Genomic DNA, 20,104 nt, shown 5'->3' on the forward strand with positions numbered 1-20,104 from the left:
TGTCTTAGAGAAAGTCACAACCCTTTTGATGTCAGGGTTAGTAACACAAGTTAATATTGGTTGTAATTTTTGTATTAATTTTTTTTATAAAAAATCATTGGGTCTTGTGAGGTATTGGGAGACATAAACAATGATTGAATTGTTTGTAAATCATCCTCTGCCAATGTCTTCCTTTGATCAAGTTGTAAGGTCCATCTGGCATGACAACTTACTTTTCCTGCTGGAACAATGACAGGGGTAAAATATATCTCTGGCTGCATCTGACTGGTAGATCTCTTCAAATGTAGACATAAAGGAAGGTGGTTGTTTTCTAGATGCGGAAGCACTTTAAACGACTCCACTGAATGTAATAAGTTAATAGAGACTGGCATATAATCAATAGTACTTTTCCTAGTCCCAAACATAAATGTAGATTCTCCTGGGTGATCACTTTTAATAGAGACATTTAGTATGTATAGATTAAACTTGTTTGCAAACTTGGCTAGACAAATCCCAGCATAGTTAGATCTTTTATCTTTAAAAAGGCATACAAGAATATCTTTCTTATCCTATAAAGAACCAGTGGGAATAAGTCCAGTTATTTTGGCACTTTTCTTTTCTCTCTGTGCAACTGTGGTGCTGACAACATTTTTGAAGTATCATCATACTCCCATTGTCAAGGCCAATAACCAACATCTCACCTACATCATACTCATCTCCCTCCTTCTCTGCTTCCTTTGCTCCCTGCAGTTCCTCGTTGCACCTGGCAATATCATATGTCTCCCCCGACAAATCAGTTTTGGCATCACCTTCTCAGTGGCTGTGTCTTTTGTGCTGGCTAAAACCATCACTGTGGTTCTGGCATTCATGGCTAACAAGCCAGGATCCAGGATGAGGAAGTGGGTGGGAAGAGGACTGGCCACCTCCATTGTTCTTTCTTGTTCCCTGATTCAGGTAGGCATCTGCACAGTGTGGGTCTTCACATTTCCTCCCTTCCCTGATGTTGACACCCATTCAGAAACTGAGGAAAACATCCTGCAGTGCAATGAAGGCTCAGCTACCATGTTCTACTGTGTCCTGGGCTACATGGGCTTTCTGGCGGCTGCCAGTTTCACTGTAGCTTTTCTATCCAGGAACCTCCCCAGCAGTTTCAGTGAGGCCAAATTCTTTTTAGGCTAGAGCTAAACAACAGGGAACAACTAATAAACAGAACATATTAATAATATACAAACACAGAATTCCTATTTCCATTATTTCTCTCTTTTAATATCCTTTCTTTTAAATTTCCATTTTTAATCATTTTTATTATACCTTGTGGAAGCTTCTGTGTGGTACCTATTGAAAAGAAAATTGTTGAAAAACACGTTTTTTTTCTGATGTGAAGAAAAGAGAGATTTGAAGTTAGAATACGAATTGAATAAGACTGTACTGTTGGAGTTTAAAGAAAAGGAATTTGGCTTAAAATTTGGAAGATCCCAGTAGATAACTTTAATAGATTTGTCAAAGAAAGCAAAATTGACAACAGAAATGTGTGATAATATTTAGTATAACATTTCCCTTTGGTAGAGAATTGCTTTTGGCCTTTTTTGTTTGTAATTGAAAAAAAAATGAAGTTATTGTTTTGAATTTTGAGTATTAAATTGAAATGGATTATAGAAATCATGTTTACTATAGTTAACATCGAAGTAAGGAATTGATTTACTTTGTATGTAAAGTGTCAGAAGTCATTCTTTTTGTATCTTCTTGCATTTGTTTCTGCACTCTTTAGTTTTTTTCTCCCTGGGATCCTGCTGTAGGTGCTCTGAATTACCTTTTCGCTTCGAAGTGTGCGACTTTGTACAGGCCTACACGGCCTAGACTGACACTTTCTACCTTTTTTTTTTTTTTTCCCAGAGCGCAAAATGCTAAGATGAAATGGAAAGGGGTTACAAAGGATTAATAAGAATATAGACAATTCTTTAAAATGGTGCAAGCAACCAGATGCTATATGGGAGACAGCAAACCACACAGAAAAAAGACTGAGGAGCCAAGAATTATGGTTATAATATTCAAATGGATCAATGGGGCAGAATATAGTTAAAAGGTCTGCAACTCACATTGCCTTACAATTAAAAGAAAAACTTTTTTTAAAAAAAATCATCTAGTGTTAGTATATGATACCAGAGAAATTGTCTACAATGTATAAAGGTACTTCTAATTACTTTCAGAAATTTGAAAAAACGGTAATTACTATTTTTGTAACTGCTGCAAAGCAGTTTGGAAGTTGCTTCTTTAGATATCTTTCTTTTTCTTCCATTCTTTTTTTCTTCACTTTTTCTTTTATCCTATTAAATATATATAAAGAAGTGACTTCCAACCTTCATCACAAAGTTTAAACAATTTTTGTCACTCTTCACCCTCTCTTAGTTTACAACCAATGATCTCTTTGTCCCATGCCCTATTTCTTATGTATAGAGAAATCCATAAAGCATAAACTTTTCAGCCCTAGTGTCAGCAAAAAGTCCATCAAGGGGTACCAGAAATAACAACATATCATATTTGAACCTTGATCAAATAAACCAATTTTATATTCCTTCCTTTTACTTCTAACAATCTTAATGTTTAGTCCATTCAATTTCTTCTTTGTCTCTTCTCACAAGATTCTTCAAAGTTTTAACAAGCCTCCTTTGTAAGTCCAATATAAAAAAATATATATCCAGGTCACTCTCTTGGTTTATTATTTGTATTTTCCTTTTGATTTTTAAAACATCAACCAGTTTCTTTTGTATCTCCAGTGAGACATCCTTTTCTATTTCATTCTCGTAGCCTGCCATTTGTAGATTCACTTTCAATGGCATCTCTTTCTTGTAAAAATGAACTTCTTTATCTGCCATTTCTTCCACAACATATTTTGGACACAGTCTATCCATAGAAACAAACATCACTATTGACATTGTTGATACTAACTTCTGATTCTGTTTTTCATAAGTGTCCTTCCAGAATACCAATGTTATAATGTTTTGCTCCATTTCATAAGCCCCAGGTAATTAGCTGTTAATCAGGCTTGTGCATTTTTCTCCTTAATGAACACCTTCAGTTTCCCCAGGTGTCTAATTTTTAAAATTCCTTATCTTTATTTTGTCTTGCAAAAGTCCAAACAAATCTATTTCCCCAAGGAGGGATTCTTTATAATTAATTCCAAAATTTTATTCCAAATTTATCTGGACACTTAATCCATTTTCTACTTTCTAGGATGAACATCTTATTTAGCTTTTTGCTGTTTCTTTCAATTACTAAAAGAAAAAAATTCTTAAGCTTATGATTAAAATGTTATTTCATTTAGGATTGAGGGAAAATTCACCTGGTGTTTTAAAATTTGTTGATCCAAAGGTCTCTAAAACCTTAAAAGTAGTTAACCAGCAATTTCCGAACATCATTAGAAAAGGAGGTGTCCTGTAAAAGGCACTGATCACAGTTGTGAGCAAGATGGCCATTCCTGTCATCTCCCAGTGCTCAAAACCCACCAGGGAACACTGTCTTGCAGTCTCCTCACAAGAAGCAACTGTTTGGAGCATATTTGGGTGATTGTCCATCCACACCTTGTCCAGAGAGGTTCTGAAGAGTCAGTCTACTCATCAGCATTTCATCCTTTGCTGCATTTGTTGGCTCCACTTTCCACAGAGACGTCTTCAATCTGCCATTTCTTCCTCCAGATGTCCCTGAAGTTTTTAAAATCTTTGTAAAATATTTTCATAAAAAAAATTATGCAAAAAGGAAAAAAAACAAAAAGGCTGAGGTCAGGTCCTGGAGTCAGAGAGTTTTTAATTACTAGAAGAGATAGTAAGGAAAAAGTCAATGTGGCACTTTGGAAAACAGATGTTGATCTCTTTTTCCATCTCTACTATGCTTTATTTAATACATCTACAAGTAAGCATGTAATGTTAAAATATTTACTTGATTTTTTTTAATTGATAGGTATATGTTTGGACCATAAGGAAGGCTGAGCGAAGGAAGATCGATGCTTTTGAACTGTGGTGTTGGAGGAAAATTCTGAGAGTGCCTTGGACTGCAAGAAGATCAAACCAGTCCATCCTCCAGGAAATCAAGCCAGACTGCTCACTTGAGGGAATGATATTAAAGGCCAAACTGAAATACTTTGGCCACATAATGAGAAGACAGGACACCCTGGAGAAGATGCTGATGCTAGGGAGAGTGGAAGGCAAAAGGAAGAGGGGCCGACCAAGGGCAAGATGGATGGATGATATTCTAGAGGTGACGGACTCGTCCCTGGGGGAGCTGGGGATGTTGACGACCGACAGGAAGCTCTGGCGTGGGCTGGTCCATGAAGTCACGAAGAGTCGGAAGCGACTAAACGAATAAACAACAAATAGTTCTGTTACTTTGTTCATTTCAAGGTGACATTGCTATCACCATTCTGTTATTAACAGTATGCAACAGTTTAATTTCTGAATGTGAGAAATACATTCTTCAAAAGTCCAGAGAGAAAGGAAATTCAAAGGCTGAGTTTTGCAGAGACACAACAAATCACCTTCCCTTCCCTTCCCCCTTCCCTTCCCACAAGGGGCTTTATTGAGCATTGTCATACATCAAGGCATAAGCTTGCTTATCAGTCTTAAGTATAACTTACAAATGAGATTTGTTCCTGAACACATATGCACATTGAAAGGCTGCTGAGCCACCACATGGATGAACCTTGAGAAAAACTCATCTTTGGAAGTTCTGGCTTAATACCTGGCATGTTTGCTAATACAGCAACATTTCCCAGGTCTCTCTTTCCTTCAAAAAGTTCTTCATTCATTAACAAATTGATTTCTCTGAGATTGGTCAATTTGAAAATAACATTTATTAGCCAGATTGGGATGATAAATATTTACAAATGAGAAAACATTGTTTTTTTCACAATGCCGTGGAGAAATGAAAATATAATTATTGCAATTTTCTCTCCACGTGTAATCATCAAAAATACTATTGTTAATTCTGCTTGCTCTTAAAGCCCTGATAAGAAATGTATATGCAATATCAAGAATAAGAGCTTAGTATTTACAGTATGAACAGTAGAAATAGGCCTGACTGTTCACATCTAGAGCTAAAGCCTAGGTATGTCTAAATGCTACCAAAATTATTCCCGATAATTTAGGACTTGTTTTCAGAGTTTCAGAAGAAAGTAAATATCACAAGGAGTGGGTGGCTGCATAGATCACGTTCAGGTAACCTTGGAGATTCTAAAGCATCATCCCACAGATTCTGTTGTGGACGTATGTTTGGCTTAATAATCTTCGGAGTTTTGCTTCTGCTGTTGTCTGATATGGTTTGCATGTCCGACATGAAAAGTTGCAAGGTTAATGATCCTCTGCCTATTCTTCACAATTATTTCCAACCCGGTGACGTCATCATAGGTGCCATTACTTCTCTTGTCCTCATGCCCCCAAATCCAGCTACCTTCTATGAAGATCCCCACCAATCATTTATAAGAGAACCCATGTAAGTTTTTTACATCATAACGTTTAGTATTCCAGGTGGTATTCTGGAATAATAATCAAGTGTTGCATTCAAGAACAGAATGCTTTGAGGAACCATACATTTGCTACAATACTTTTTGTTAGATATAGAATGTATCTTATATTATATACAATTATTTTTGCAGGGTCCAGACTAAGTTTTATCAGCATATTTTGGCTTTGATTTTTGCTGTGAAGGAGATCAATGAAAACCCTGAGATTTTGCCCAACATCACCTTGGGCTTCAATATTTTTGACAGCTATGATGGGACATGGACTTATCATGCCACAATGAAACATTTTTCACCTTTGAAGAGACTGATCCCCAATTATAAGTGTGGCCTCCAGAACAACCTGCTCTCAGTCATGGGGGCTCTTTATTCTGAAACCTCCATTTTAATGGGAGATATCTTGAGAAACTACAAAGTTCCACAGGTAGGATGTGAGTCATGGGAACTTATGAAGTCATCTCTGATGTGTTTACATCTCTGTAACTTGGAATTATTACATATTAATTCTTCAATAAAGTCAATAAAGCATATAAGCCAATAGTCTACAAACCATATAAACAAATCCTATATATATATATATATATATATATAGAGAGAGAGAGAGAGAGAGAGAGAGAGAGAAAGAGTCCAGTGGGGCAATCATAAAATATTCAGTGAATCAAGAACATTTATTTGAAATTGGAACTATTCATAGTATGCAAAATCAGTAAGTTCATAAATCACATTTATTCATTTGTTGAAGATATAGTAAAATATATTATTCTTAGGGGGAAGCTGAGAGAAACCTTCATTCTCAAAGAGCCACACCTGATATTGTTTCTCATTTTTCTTTCTCCAAGTTAAAGCATTCCTTAAAAAGGTAGCCTCCTGAGATTTTTTTTAAAAAAATGTAGGCTAAAATTCTTTGTGTATATATATTATCAAAAGACAAAATATACCATTTTAGATTACATGTAAAAGGATATCCTTCCTATCTTTTTGGAAGTTTTAGGCCACCAACTTCATTCTTGTGAAAAATTCTTCACTTCCTTCCCTTCTCTAAACTTTCACTTATGTTATTTTTTATTATTATTATTATTCCTGGAGTTCATATATGGGTCACATCCAGAGATGCAGGATCAAAGGGAATCCTTTTCCTTCTATCAAATGGTCCCTGATGAAAGCTACGAATACAAAGGGCTGCTTCATCTGCTTGTGCACTTTGGGTGGACCTGGGTTGGCATCATTGTAAAAGAAGATGATGGTGGACGATTTGTGAGGATGACATTTTCAATGTTTCCTCTTCATGGCCTTTGTATTGCCTTCTTACAAAGAATGAGACCAATTTACATCAGTAGTTTAGCTGAAGATCTGGAATGGCTAGTAGAAACATACCAGCTTTCAATGAAGAGCAAAGCCAATGCAGTGGTGGTCTATGAAAGAACTCTTCTGCATTTGAGGTTACTGCTACATCTTCCTAAAATGGAACTAGTGTCTATGGAGCCTAAAGGTAAGGTGTGGATCATGGCCTCCCAAATGGATCTTGCATCAGTGTTTTACCAAAGGAGCTGGGACATTCAAGACATCCAGGGTGCCCTGTCCTTTGCAGTTTACTCCAAAGAAGTTCCAGGATTTCAGCAATTTGTTCAGGCAAGGGACCATTTCTTATCAGGAGAAGATGGCTTTATCAAAGATGTGTGGGTACATGCATTTGGCTGTGAATTTCCCAGTCCCTTGGAGCATGAGAAAGACAGTGGCATTTGCAGTACGAGGGAGAAACTGGAGAACCTTCCTGGGGCTTTTTTTGAAATGAGCATGACTGGCCATAGTTACAATATATATAATTCAGTGTATGTTGTGGCACATGCATTCCATGCCCTGCAGATTGAACAAAGACAGGAAAGAAAACTGTACAAAGGGAAACTGAATCTTCAGGAGCAACAGTCATGGAAGGTATGGACTTGAGCTGTCACCCTTAAATGTATTCAGTGCCTATGTCTTTATATATGCATATAGATCACAAGAGGCTCCTTCGAAGACACAGAGTCCTTTCAAGCCACAATATCCATGTTGTCAGAAATTATTGCAAATTCTCAATGCTAATTAAGATTGGACAAAACATGGTATTTTATTTTAAGTCTCTATTAAATTCTGTCCTAATTTCTTAATTATATTTTTCAGGCTCTACAGCTGTAATTCTCGTTATACACCCTTATAGTTAAAGGACCAGAAGATAGAATCTTGTTTCTCTGTCCTTGTATTTATATTTTTACTATTTATACAAATTTATACCATTATACAAATATAAAAGATTATTTGTTCAATCATTTTGACTTCTATAAATCCTTATTTCTTTGAAGACAGATTCAGATTTCATTAGAACATTAGAAAGATAAAATAGCTCTCAGACACCTCATCTATTTTAGAAACTCAATATCAGCTTTCCATACTCCAGGCACAATTTGGTGACGATTACGTCAGATCAAAATCAAAATCAAAAGCAACATTTGCTGTATCAGAAATGTGAGCCTCCAGATAAAATGCAGATCCAGCCTGGCTCTCTCCTCTCTAGTATGAACTGGGAATGTTTCATTTTTGCTCCCCAAGTGTGTGATTCCTCAGCTGAAAATGTTCAGTAGAACCAGTGCTACTACATTTCCATGCCAGGGAAGATCATTTTATTCATTTGGCCATATTAAATGTAGTGTAGCTTGCCCTTTAAACTGTACTTTTCATCGCTTTTCTTTTTCTTTCATTTGATTTGCAATCTGTAAAAATTATGTTGGAGTATTGTGGACTACCTTGGAATCAATTTTTGATGAAAATGGAATAATATAAGAAAATGAAAAGTAATGTGCTCAGGTGGAAATGCAACTGTATCTGAATGTAGGAAGTTTCTTAATGAGATGCATTACATATCAGGGAGTTTTTTTCATTGATAACATTCTTACCGTCTTTTGTGTATTCTTTGATATTCAGCTGCACCAGTTTCTGAAAAGCATTTCATTTAATAACAGTGCTGGGGATGAGATTTTGTTTGATCAGAAGCGGAAACTGATTGTTGGATTTGATATTATAAACTGGGTCACATTCCCAAACCAGTCCTTCCATCGAGTGAAAGTTGGGAAGCTGGATCCCTGGACTTCTGAAGACAAAATCTTCACCATTCATGATGGAGCCATTACCTGGCACAGCACCTTCAACCAAGTAGGTTCTGGATGCAGGTAATTACATTTGAATGTCATTTAATATACAAAGAAAACATAGTGTATTAATCCAGAGTGTGGGCTCTTGGATGTGTGTTTGCATATAGCTGGGAAAAAAAATGTAAGCAACATCTCCAGGGTAATAGCCTGGTTTCTACAGGGAGGCTGTTCCAGGATATGGGAACCATAATGGAAATAAAGTATTTTTGGCTCTTGCCACTTTCCCCCCTGAAATCTCTCTCTTTGTCTGTGTGCATCTATATGTATGTGTTCCTTTGTATGATGTTTGTCAGAAAAAGAATGGGGATGGTGTTCTAAGTAATGCCTCTACGTGCTATAGTTAACACTGTTTTGACCCCACTCACTGGTCCTACCTACCAGGCTACTTTAGAGAGAGATCTGCATGTTTCTAGAGGTTGCCTACTACTGTTTCTGTGTTTCGAAATTATCAGTGAGTGGGTAAACTGCTTATTTTTTTAGTTGTAGAATCAACAGCCATATGATTTTTCATAGTCAAGTACTCTTTGTGTGCATATAACTTGTCAGAATGCTAATGGATTTTTCCCCCTATTTCTGGGCCAGACACAACCTATTTCTGTATGTACTAAGAGCTGCCTCCCTGGTAATTTCAGGAGAAAACAAGAGGGGAAGCAAGTTTGCTGCTTTGATTGTCTTCCATGTCCTAAAAAGAAAATGTCAAGCCAGAAGGGTAAGAGACTTGATGAAATACAACCTTATGATTCTATAGGCAAATCCATGATCATATAAGTATGGAAGTTGAGCTATATTCTTTTGTTTGTTGGCAGATTTTGCCCACTCCACTACCCTTTGAACGGAAGCCTTCAGGCAAAGAGTTAAGGGTTTCAAACTGGCTTGTATTACTTGAATTGGGGAGCCTGGGAATCTCAACCTCCTCACTATGTCACACTAGCCAAGTCACATCCGAATAACAAAGCGGAGCACATCAACTCACATCATTTCCTTGAGGGACTGGAAAACCTTGAGATCCTTCCCTTCCCTTCCCTTCCCTTCCCTTCCCGTAGTTGAATGATAAACTAGTCCCTCAACTTTTGTTCAGCAAAAAATTGTATTATAATTAATCATAAAAGTGTTTTAAAATATGCATAAACACATAATAGTAAACAAGGAGCATGGACAGAAAGGCAAACAGAACATGAACAGAGAGGAAAACAAAATGGTCAGGTGTGGTCACTATATTCCAAATGCAGGTATAAAGTCCTCAATTCATTTATTTTGATGAATGATAAGAAAATGATGTAAACATAATATAAAACTGTAATATTCAAATTTGTCTCAGCTGTTTTCTCATTGTCACTGCAACCAAAAAATCTTCAGGTAGTCCATAGAAAAGGAATACTTTTCTATCTGAGAAAAGAACATCCTGGATTGTCAGTGACGTTTGATACCATTGAGTATGGTACCCTTCTGGATGCATTCTGGGGTTTGAAATGGGGAGCACTGTTTCACCATGGTTCTCTTTCTTCCTCTGTGGCAGGTTACAGTCAGTGTTGGGGGAGGACAAGTAGTCAAACCCTTGTGAAGTGAGATACCTCAGGGCTCTAGGTTTTTGCACCTTCTCCTCAACAAGTACATGAGATTGCTGAGACAGCTCATCTGATGGCATGGAATGCACAATATCCTTAGTATGCTGATGATATTTATTTATATAAATCTAGTAATGAAATAAAATATATCCTGCCTTCCATTCAGGTGCTCAAGGAGTCACACATAGTGCTCTTTTCTCCTATATTTCTTTCCAACTACCAGTAGGTTGGGCTGAGAGAGAGAGAGAGAGAGTGAGGAGCCCAAAGGTACAAAGTGAGCTTCTTTGGCTGAGGGTGGACTTGAACCTGGTCTTCCCACTCCTTGACCACCCCTTATTCCATGTACTACTTCAAGCAAATTCATCATGGTAGAATTTCAAGAAGGGTATATGTTGAAATCGGAGAGAAATGAGTTGTAAAATATGAATGAGCAAAGGCTGCATTCCAGAAATGTATTCCAGGACCAAATGTCAGAAAGTGATGCATCATAAGAGAAAGAAAAGAAATCCTTAAATTAGAGCCATACTGGATCACTGTGTAAGAAATATTGCTGCAACAGATTTGGGCAGACTCAAGAAACCTCACTGCCATTTACATTAGAGAAGAAAAAAGCCTTAGTATTTCTGGCAAATCCTTCCTCGCACTGCTCCCTTTTGCCCCAATATTTCAATCTCAAGCTGAGAAGAACAGATAAGGCAGACTCTATGGATGACAGGAACAGATATATATTTTTTTCTTTGAGATGCAGTGTAGCCACTGAGAGTTCAGCATGTTGAACCAAGGAGCACATAAACAAAATCAGTGTATTGAAGCCTGACATAATGTAATGGGTAACTTAGATTTTAAAGTCTTAGAGGAAAGCAGTTTGGAAATTTTAGTGTTTCAAACTTACAATAAAATAATTAACACATGGTAGTTTTACAATGTACACTTCAATCTCTTTGTATCATCTTCTTGATCTGGATACCCCTGCAAAAGGAGACAAGTAATTAACAGAGTTAATTAAAAAATAAATAAAGTTTTCAGTTTTCTTACCTTAGAATTACATTTTTTAACATATAATATTCTGCCTCTAAAAAATCTGTGCCACATGGTTGATAAACATTCAGACTGTTTGGTATGTGGATAATGTAAGGCAGTGTGTTGGCTGGGAAATTCTGGGAGGTGAAGTCCATACATCTTAAAGTTGCCAAGTTTGAAAAACAGGGATGTAAGGGGAGAAGGCAACTCCTTTCCTCATTTCCTTCACTAAAATTGGTACTTGTTCATTAGAAAATGAACAAAACTAAACATAAATGAACTGAGAGCAATACAATCCCACTATATTTATTTCTATTTAAAAAATACTAACTAGAGGAACTAGCAAGATTGTGCTGCATCAAAATATGATACAACAACAAAATCAAATATATATGTAAATAAGTAATATTAAAACCATGCAATAAAGAACATCAAAAGACAGTCCCTTAATTAAGACTGCTCATGCTTTCCATGATCCAAATGAATGAGTATCCACATGGATATGTCAGTGCCAGTCTCATTTTCAGGTAAAGAACATACCAAATACTGTGTAGTAAAATAATAACTGAATCACCATAAAATAATAATTGAATTACCATAGCACATTTTATATAGATGTCTGTATATATATACTTGAATTCCAGACAGGGATGGCTGCTCCGAATGCCCAGAAGATCAATATCCAAATAAGGACCAAGATTCATGTCTTCCCAAGAAAACAGCTTTCTTGTCCTATGAAGAACCAATGGGAATAGGTTTAGTCATTCTGGCACTTTTTTTCTCTCTCTGCACAGTTGTGGTGCTGGCAACATTTTTAAAGTATCACAATACTCCCATTGTCAAGGCCAATAACAGAAACCTCAGATACATTCTACTCATCTCTCTCCTACTCTGCTTCCTTTGCTCGCTGCAGTTCCTTGTTGCCCCTGACAATATAATATGTCTCCTCCAACAAATCAGTTTTGGCATCATCTTCTCCGTGGCTGTGTCTTCTGTGCTGGCAAAAACCATCACTGTTGTTCTGGCATTCATGGCCACCAAGCCAGGATCAAGGATGAGGAAGTGGGTGGGAAGAGGACTGGCCACCTCCATTGTTCTTTCTTGTTCCTTGATTCAAGCAGGCATCTCCACAGTGTGGCTTCTCACATTTCCACCATTCCCTGATGCTGACACCCATTCAGAAATTCAGGAAATCATCCTGCAGTGCAATGAAGGCTCAGCTACCATGTTCTACTGTGTCCTGGGCTACATGGGCTTTCTGGCAGTTGCCAGTTTCATAGTAGCCTTTTTCTCCAGGAAGCTCCCCAGCAGTTTCAATGAGGCCAAATGTCTCACATTCAGCATGCTGATCTTCTGCAGTGTGTGGCTCTCCTTTGTTCCCTCCTACCTGAGCACCAAAGGGAAATACATGGTGGCTGTGGAGGTTTTCTCCATTTTGGCCTCTAGTGCTGGGTTGCTGGGCTGCATATATTTCCCCAAATGTTACATAATCCTTGTTAGGCCTGACCTAAACAACAGGGAACAACTCATTAAGAGAAAAAATTAGTAAAAAGCACACAAAACTCTGACTTTTCAATATTTCTCTTCTTTTAAATCTCTATTAACTTAATCAGTAGAATAGAAGGATTTCTGCTTGTTTTACTTAGTGGAATATGTAGGCATTTAATGGAATGGAGTTAGCAAAAGATCTCTGTCTTTGGAACATGTAGGTAAAATATGAAACAGGTTGTAGGATAGAATTTTCACATTCTGTATTATGATTATATTTATATAAATGTCACTAACATTTTTGGAAATCAATAATGGAGTTAAAAAAAAAAACCTTTTTAAACACAGCTAGTTAATGCAGATTCCTAGGTTTTTTGCATTTCCCAAGTTCAGCAGTGTGAAACAGATCAATATTTCAGTTCTCCTTGAAACGACTCAGTTCTTATGAATTAAGGCTTTCCCAATAATCCTGTGCTCTACAGGACTGTTTCCTGCTGTGTGAGTTTCTGTGTGTCTCTGAATTAGTGGTATCAAAAGTCTGTGTGTATTTCTAGGATGTTCATCAAAACAGTGTGTGATGGAAAAAAACAAACGAAGCTTTAAGGCTGGGTTTTAGTGACTAAATTGTTTGCTTTGAAAGAAACAATATTAGTATGGTTTAATTATGGGCAAGAGATTATATCTCAAACTGCACTGCCATATTTTCTTGCCTTCCTATATCTTTTACATTGTATTTTAACTATATATGTTGAAATTGAATAAAATTCTTATTTAGAACAAGTGTTATGGTGTGTCTAGTGTTGGAACCCAGGTGCGTTCATATACAGAGAGCAAGGGTCAGCGTTTGCATTTTATAACGAGATAAAACAATCAACTTGGAAAGAGAAAGCTGAACTACAAAAGAAAAAAAAGTTGCATTCTGTTCAAATATGGATATGTTTGAACAGACTGCTACTTTTTTTATTTTGTAGTTTAGCTTTCTCTTTCCAAGTTAATTGTTTTATTTCATTATTAAATGAAAATAATATATTATAGAGTGCAGAGAATAATTGATTCAAGTGGCATTTATATAATAGAAACTAGAAATTGCTAATACTGTGATAATTTAGATAAATTAAACCTTTAAAGATGATGAAAACATTTATATCAATGTTAAATATTATTTCTAAATGTAATGAACATAAGGTTGCTTAAATTCTGCAATGAATACTAAGTATGACATTGACAAATAATTGCAAAATGCATTGCATTATTTTACAATATGAAAAAGGTTTTGATCTTTCAGCTTAATACTTAATACTAAAGTCTCCACAGTACTGTTAATTTATAAATGTTAAAAGAGAGAGAGAAAAAATAAAAATGAGCGGCTTGGAAAAAATAGATAGGTGTTTAAGTATTAATGCCGCCTTTTTTATACTCCAACACATTTACAGTGTTTATAAACATTTAGACATTAAAAATCATACTAAAAGTGTTCGTATTTGCCTTGCTGTGTGATATATTGTATATATGGAAACCATCCTTGCTTGAGTTTGGTTAAACTGCTGTTGTGGATATATGCTGCTAGTTTGGCCATTGCTGCATATTCTCCAACTTTCAGTTGGACATATTGTTGGTGTTGAACCTGTCTTCCAAAGTTGGGCAAAGTTTACCCACACAGTTGTGAGCAGAATGTAACTTCTTTGCAGTCTTGCCTGGCTTATGTCCTCTTCTGGTCAGGTCATGATGGACACTGAGCTTAATGGACTACATGATAAAGAGATATATTCTAACAAAATAAATACAGTCCATGTGAACACATGGAAAGGCAACAGCATGCTTAGGTGGAGTAAAATAATGATACATCAAAGACCAGGAGGATATGAAATTATGAGTGATGGATTAATCTACCAAGAGTCTGGGTGTGAACTTCTGTAATCAAGAACTGCCCAGGAACAGATTGACATCTCCCCAAATTGTCTTCAAAAATTGGAACAGTTTTCCATAACAAGATTGATTAAAACCAGTCCAACACTTTTAGGTTGTATAATAGGAGAAGAGAAGCTGTATGAGTGTGTAGCATATAAGAGTGTGTGTGTAGAATGTAAGAGCATTTATCTTCTTTGCCCTGCTCTGCCCTCACCCTGCCCTGCCTTGCCCCTACTTCTTCTTTCACTAACCTTTGTACTCTGCAAGACAGCTTTTAGTAACTCTCTGATTAGTAATTGTCATGAGCACTGATGGGGCCCCTATCCAGGGGGGGAAACACATGTGTAATAGTGAGAATTTGAGCTGTAATTCAAAGAGACACAGAACAGACCTGCCTTGACTTTTGAGGTTTATCTGTCTGGGTTTTCTCATGCTTCTTCAGTTTGTTAGGATTTTCTGTCTAATGTAGCAGTAATAAAACACTAAAGACTTATTCCTCGTCTCGGCCTGGTCCCTTACTGTTAGGACAGTAATTCAGATAACTTCTCTGCTTGCATTAGCTGGGAAAGGTATATTGATCAGCCATGTGTTCCTTTGATTAATTGTTCTGGAAGTGAGAAATGTATTAAATGGACTGTATTAATCTACATTAATGTTTGAGCCAAGAAACCTACACAGTTGTTTGCTGTTGGCTTCAGTGCTAATTGCACTTACCTTGGAAACAGATCTTGACAGGGGGAAAAATAAGTTCTCTATGTTTTCCCCTTCCCAAGAGCAGTAAAGGATGCATGAAGGGGGGCACAAATGACAAAGGCAATTGGACATATTGGAATATGGTGAGTTTTGAGTCTGTTCTGAGACTTTGAGGGAACTTTGAGTGTTTGCATTTTCAAACTATACAAAGTTTATACAGCTGTTGTTTGAAGGTCAGGAAAATATGTTGTAAACCTACAACCTATTTCAAGGATGTTTTAGAGACATTAAGTAAAGCAGTTTGCAGGTGGATTAGAAGGGGAACTCCTAACTTGGTCTCCCAATTTAAAGGTAGCTTCTAACAATTTCTTGTATACAGACTCTGAAGCTATGGGACCCAATCCTTGGGCAAGGAAAATTACTGTGCTGCCTAACCATGATGGAAGTGTGACCAAGATGCTTGAGAACAACCAAAAAACTGTATTGTCCAAAGCCACTTCAACGGCCAGCTGAAGCAATATGAGCAAGAATGTAAGATTTAGAGTGTGTAAGAAGGAGCTCCATGAACATAATGAAGCTCTGGTTGAAGAGAAACAAAAAGGAGGAAAAGGCAGAGACACGTGCAATATATTTGGGTTGTGACTTGCAAGAAGCAGTGCCAAATAATCTAGTTTAGCCTTGCAACTCAAACAGGTTTCACTTCAAAGTGAGAAGTGGGAAAAGGAATCTCAGCATCTCCAAGATGAAAGTTCTCAAGGGAATGAGCATGTCCAGACACCTGAGCACACAGAAAAGACAGAAAGAATAGATGGAAAAACAAGTGGAGCTCAAGGACATGAGAGGTGCAGAGCTATGACTGAGAGACTGTAAAATGTGTTGGGTGCCAGGAAAACAATCTGCATTGTGATTATGAGAGGTGCTGGTGATGATGACTCAGAATGGGCTGCAGAGGATGAATGGTGGCATGAGAACTTCCCAGAGACAGGAGGGGAAAGGAAATTTGGAAGACCCCTTGCCTTGACGTTCCACCTTGGGGAATTTTTCCCTCACCACCACCACATCCATATGAGGAAGAAAAGAAAGTAGTGAAAGAGAGTAGGGTGTGATAGCAACTGGACAGAGGAAGATGTTAGGGACATTATGGAAGGGGGAAGAGTTCCATTCTGACAGAGGCCACTTCAGAGAGTAGCAAGACTATGACATTTTCAGGACAGGTGAGAGTGGAGATCCAGAGAGGCAGATCAAGGAGAACAGGTTGCAGCCCCAGGAGCCAATGGGCCCTGAAATCACAAGTGTGACAGGCACTGATGGCTGCTGCAGGAGCACACATGCAGTCACTGGATGGGAAATGCATAGTGACTGTCAACATTGTCTCCATTTTGGCTTCTACTGCTAGATTGTTCGGTTGCATGTTTCCCCAAATGTTACAACTATTGTTAGGCCAGAGCTAAATGTCAGGGAACAACAGATAAAGAGAAAGTAATAATATCTATGCAGCCAACTTTTATTTTCATTATTTCTCTTTTACTAATTCTTCTTATAAGTCTCTATATCTTCATCTTCATAATTTATATTTACATCTTGTGGATTCCTTGGTGAGGTACTTACTGAACAGTAAAATTCTTGGAAGCATTCAGTCTTAGAAAATGTCTGTGAATCAGCCATCATTCAATTTCTTTTGAAGAGGGTATAAGACAATTTAATTTGCCGCATGACTTTTGAGAGCAAACAAAACTGCCTATAGATCTGAGATTCAATTTCCCCCCTACCACAAAACAGATTATATCATAGGCTGCATGGGAAAGCATCAAAATGCCTGATGTGCTTTATATTTTGATTGAATGAAAGTGGCAATGAATATAAATCATTTGGAGGAAATTAACTCTGTCAGGTTTAAGACTGAGAGCTTCAAGGGTGTCAATGAAAATCATTTTTGAAAGATTCAGAGCAAAGCAAAGCAAAGCAAGCTCTTTTTTTTTACTTGACCTTTTTTTTTTCTACACTGCTAATATTTAGAGCTCTGCTGTGATCAGGATTGGAAAGAAAAAATATTATTTGGTAGACACGCTGATCCATACATACTGTATTTAATTGATTTTATACTGTTGATGAAGGTTTGATTGAACTTGAACATAGTGTAGTTCCTGTGAACAACCCCTTAGAATATATATATTTTCCCTAGGATCCTTTTCACTTTGAAATGTGCAACTTCGTATAGGCCTGCAAGGCCTAGATTGACACTTTCTGCCTATATACAGTGTATGTATATACACAGAGCGTATATACACACAAAAACACAAACACAAACACAAGCACACACACACACACATACACAGATAGATAGATGATAGATAGATAGATAGATAGATAGATAGATAGATAGATAGATAGATAGATAGATGCGAAAGCCACAGAATGCTACGATGTGATGGAAAAGGAACACAAAAGATTAATGAGAATATCGACAATTCTTTAAAAATGGTCCAAGCAGCCAGATGCTAAATCAAACAGCAAACGACACAGAAAAAGGACTGAGGTGCCAAGAATGTTGCAATTTTCTCTCCACATATAATCGTCAAAAATAATATTGTTAATTCTGCTTGCTCTTAAAGACCTGTTATGAAATGCGTATGCAATAACAAGAATAACAGCTTAGTACTTATGAACACGTAGGAATAGTCCTGACTGTTCACGTTAAAGTCTAGGTATATCAAGAATTATTCCTGAGAATTTAGGACTTGTTTTCAGAGTTTCAGAAGGAAGTAAATATCACAACATTCTGTCAGTGAACAAAAGAGTTAATGCTATGCACTCATAGACCCAACCTGAAAATTTGGCAAGTTCATGTCCATCAGAGCTTTCCTGTATTGTGAAGGATTTAACTCACAGTCCTTCCATTATAAATATATTGCTGGAATCTATATTTGGCTATGGAACTTTGTAGAATCAAAGTTTTAATGTATGATTTCTAGGAAGTAGACAGGCTGAATTAGGGATCTTTGCCCAATCTGGCTAATTTCACTGTGCAAGCAGATGATTGGAAATAGTCAAATTGAACTCATTAATGCCTCCTCGAGAATGGAGGATGCCTTCTTATTTAGAGTGGGTGATGTTCACATCTCCTCTTAAGATCCTAGTGTGGATCCCTTGGAGTTTAATAATTATAGGTCAGCCACCAATCATCCATGGTTGGGGAAGGTTATAGGGATGCCTAGGTGCTTATTGTGGGGTTATGATATTGAATGTTGGGGTGATTCTCCTGTTTTGGCTGGGGTTACTTATCCACAGAAAGAACAGGAATCCATTATGGAATATTTTTGGATTCAGGTTTTACTATGACATATCAGACTGGGAGAAGCACTTTTTCATCAGTTCCACTTGATTTGATAGCTTCAACTCCACAACCTCAAAGAGTGGTACATCAGTTGATAACCTCCAATATGAGGCAAGGCACTCTGTATAGGGCTCCCTTTGTATGTAAGGTGCAAACTTGGAAATATAGTAGCCAACTTGGCCTCTGGGGATATTTGGGCAGAAAAATGTTTTGCCTGACATTAGACAGTTGCACTGGCTGTCCAAAATTCCTTGATGAAATATCAAGTGCTGGTTGTCACCTTTAGAACCCTAAATAACTTTAGACTTTTGTCATCTGAGTGACTTTTCTCAGCTACTGTCTAGCACTCATTAGATTATCTGAAGAGGTCCATTTTCAGGTGCAGCCAGCTCATCTGGCAGTGATTTGGGACCAGGTATTCTCAGTGTCCCAGTTTATAGAATTGGATGTCAGGAGTCTACCTTTTTTAGAGGCCTTCAAGTGTGCTAAACAGGCCCTTCCTTTCACCTTGTCTTTTAAACAGTAATTAAACATTCTAAATAGTTTTTTAATATTGGTTAGAATCAATGATAATTTAATCTGTTTATTTTGTTTGAATGCATTTAAATTATTTAAATTTTAATGTAAGATTCCCTGAGACATTCTGGAAGTGTGGTATAGAAATGAAATTGCAACAACTGCTGCTACTACTACATGAGGCCACTATCAACTCACAGAAGTATTTTAAAAATGAGAGGGAGTGGTGTTTTATACAACTGGATATATTTGTACATTTTATATGTTGCCAAATAGCTTGAAACCAACCAAGCACGCAGAATTTCAAGTTTAATTTAAGTGTCATCACTGCATCCTATGCAGAACTGGTTTTTAATTCGATCATATTCTGATGGAAGCAAGGACTAAAAAACAACAAGCAAACAAACAAGCTTCAGATTAGCAGAAAAGAAGCTGGAACCCAAGCACTACGGAAATCTGAAATAATAGATCTTTTCTTAAATTTCAATTTCGATGAAGATTGATAATTTGCATTTTCTCACACATTAATGGGCAAGGAACTCGTTAAATCAAACCGAACTTTTTCCAGTTTTGCTCTGCAGCTATGGAGGCAACTGCATAATTCTGGAAAAAGATGGACACTTTTAAGGACATGCAAATAGGGGATGTATATGTGTTCTCATGTTCTCTGAAGCAGTTTTTTTTTTTTTTTTTTTTGCCTTCATGTCTGGGGGGGAGCACTATTCGGACAGGGGGCAGTATGTCATGAGTGCTGTTGAGCTGAAGTCATCAGCGCAATGGCACACATGACAATAGCAAGGAAACAGGAGAAGGGGCTCAAGATAAGTAGCCATCAACTCACAACGACTAACGGCCAACAAACAATAACTAAACGGATCACGGAGCACACCCAAGCCATCAGCGCCAA

General features: G+C 37.2%; 1 protein-coding gene across 1 annotated transcript; it reads left to right on the forward strand.

The window, feature by feature from the left end:
- Window positions 1–5,302: 5,302 nt before the first annotated feature.
- On the forward strand, window positions 5,303–12,804 carry LOC134496718 (vomeronasal type-2 receptor 26-like). Its single transcript, XM_063302426.1, has 6 exons — window positions 5,303–5,460; window positions 5,624–5,912; window positions 6,575–7,420; window positions 8,447–8,674; window positions 9,256–9,382; window positions 11,903–12,804. Exons 1-6 carry the CDS (start codon window positions 5,303–5,305, stop codon window positions 12,802–12,804), a joined length of 2,550 nt encoding a protein of 849 aa, XP_063158496.1.
- The last annotated feature ends 7,300 nt before the right edge of the window (window positions 12,805–20,104 follow it).

This window comes from Candoia aspera, chromosome 4, assembly GCF_035149785.1.
Source record: "Candoia aspera isolate rCanAsp1 chromosome 4, rCanAsp1.hap2, whole genome shotgun sequence".
Taxonomy (NCBI): Eukaryota; Metazoa; Chordata; class Lepidosauria; order Squamata; family Boidae; genus Candoia; species Candoia aspera.

Excerpts from the sequence above, each read along its gene's own strand:
- LOC134496718 (XM_063302426.1), top strand. The coding sequence starts at position 5,303 with ATGAAAAGTTGCAAGGTTAATGATCCTCTGCCTATTCTTCACAATTAT. Across the intron at positions 5,461-5,623 it reads TCATTTATAAGAGAACCCAT|GGTCCAGACTAAGTTTTATC; the intron begins GTAAGTTTTTTA and ends TTATTTTTGCAG. Across the intron at positions 5,913-6,574 it reads GAAACTACAAAGTTCCACAG|TTCATATATGGGTCACATCC; the intron begins GTAGGATGTGAG and ends TTATTCCTGGAG.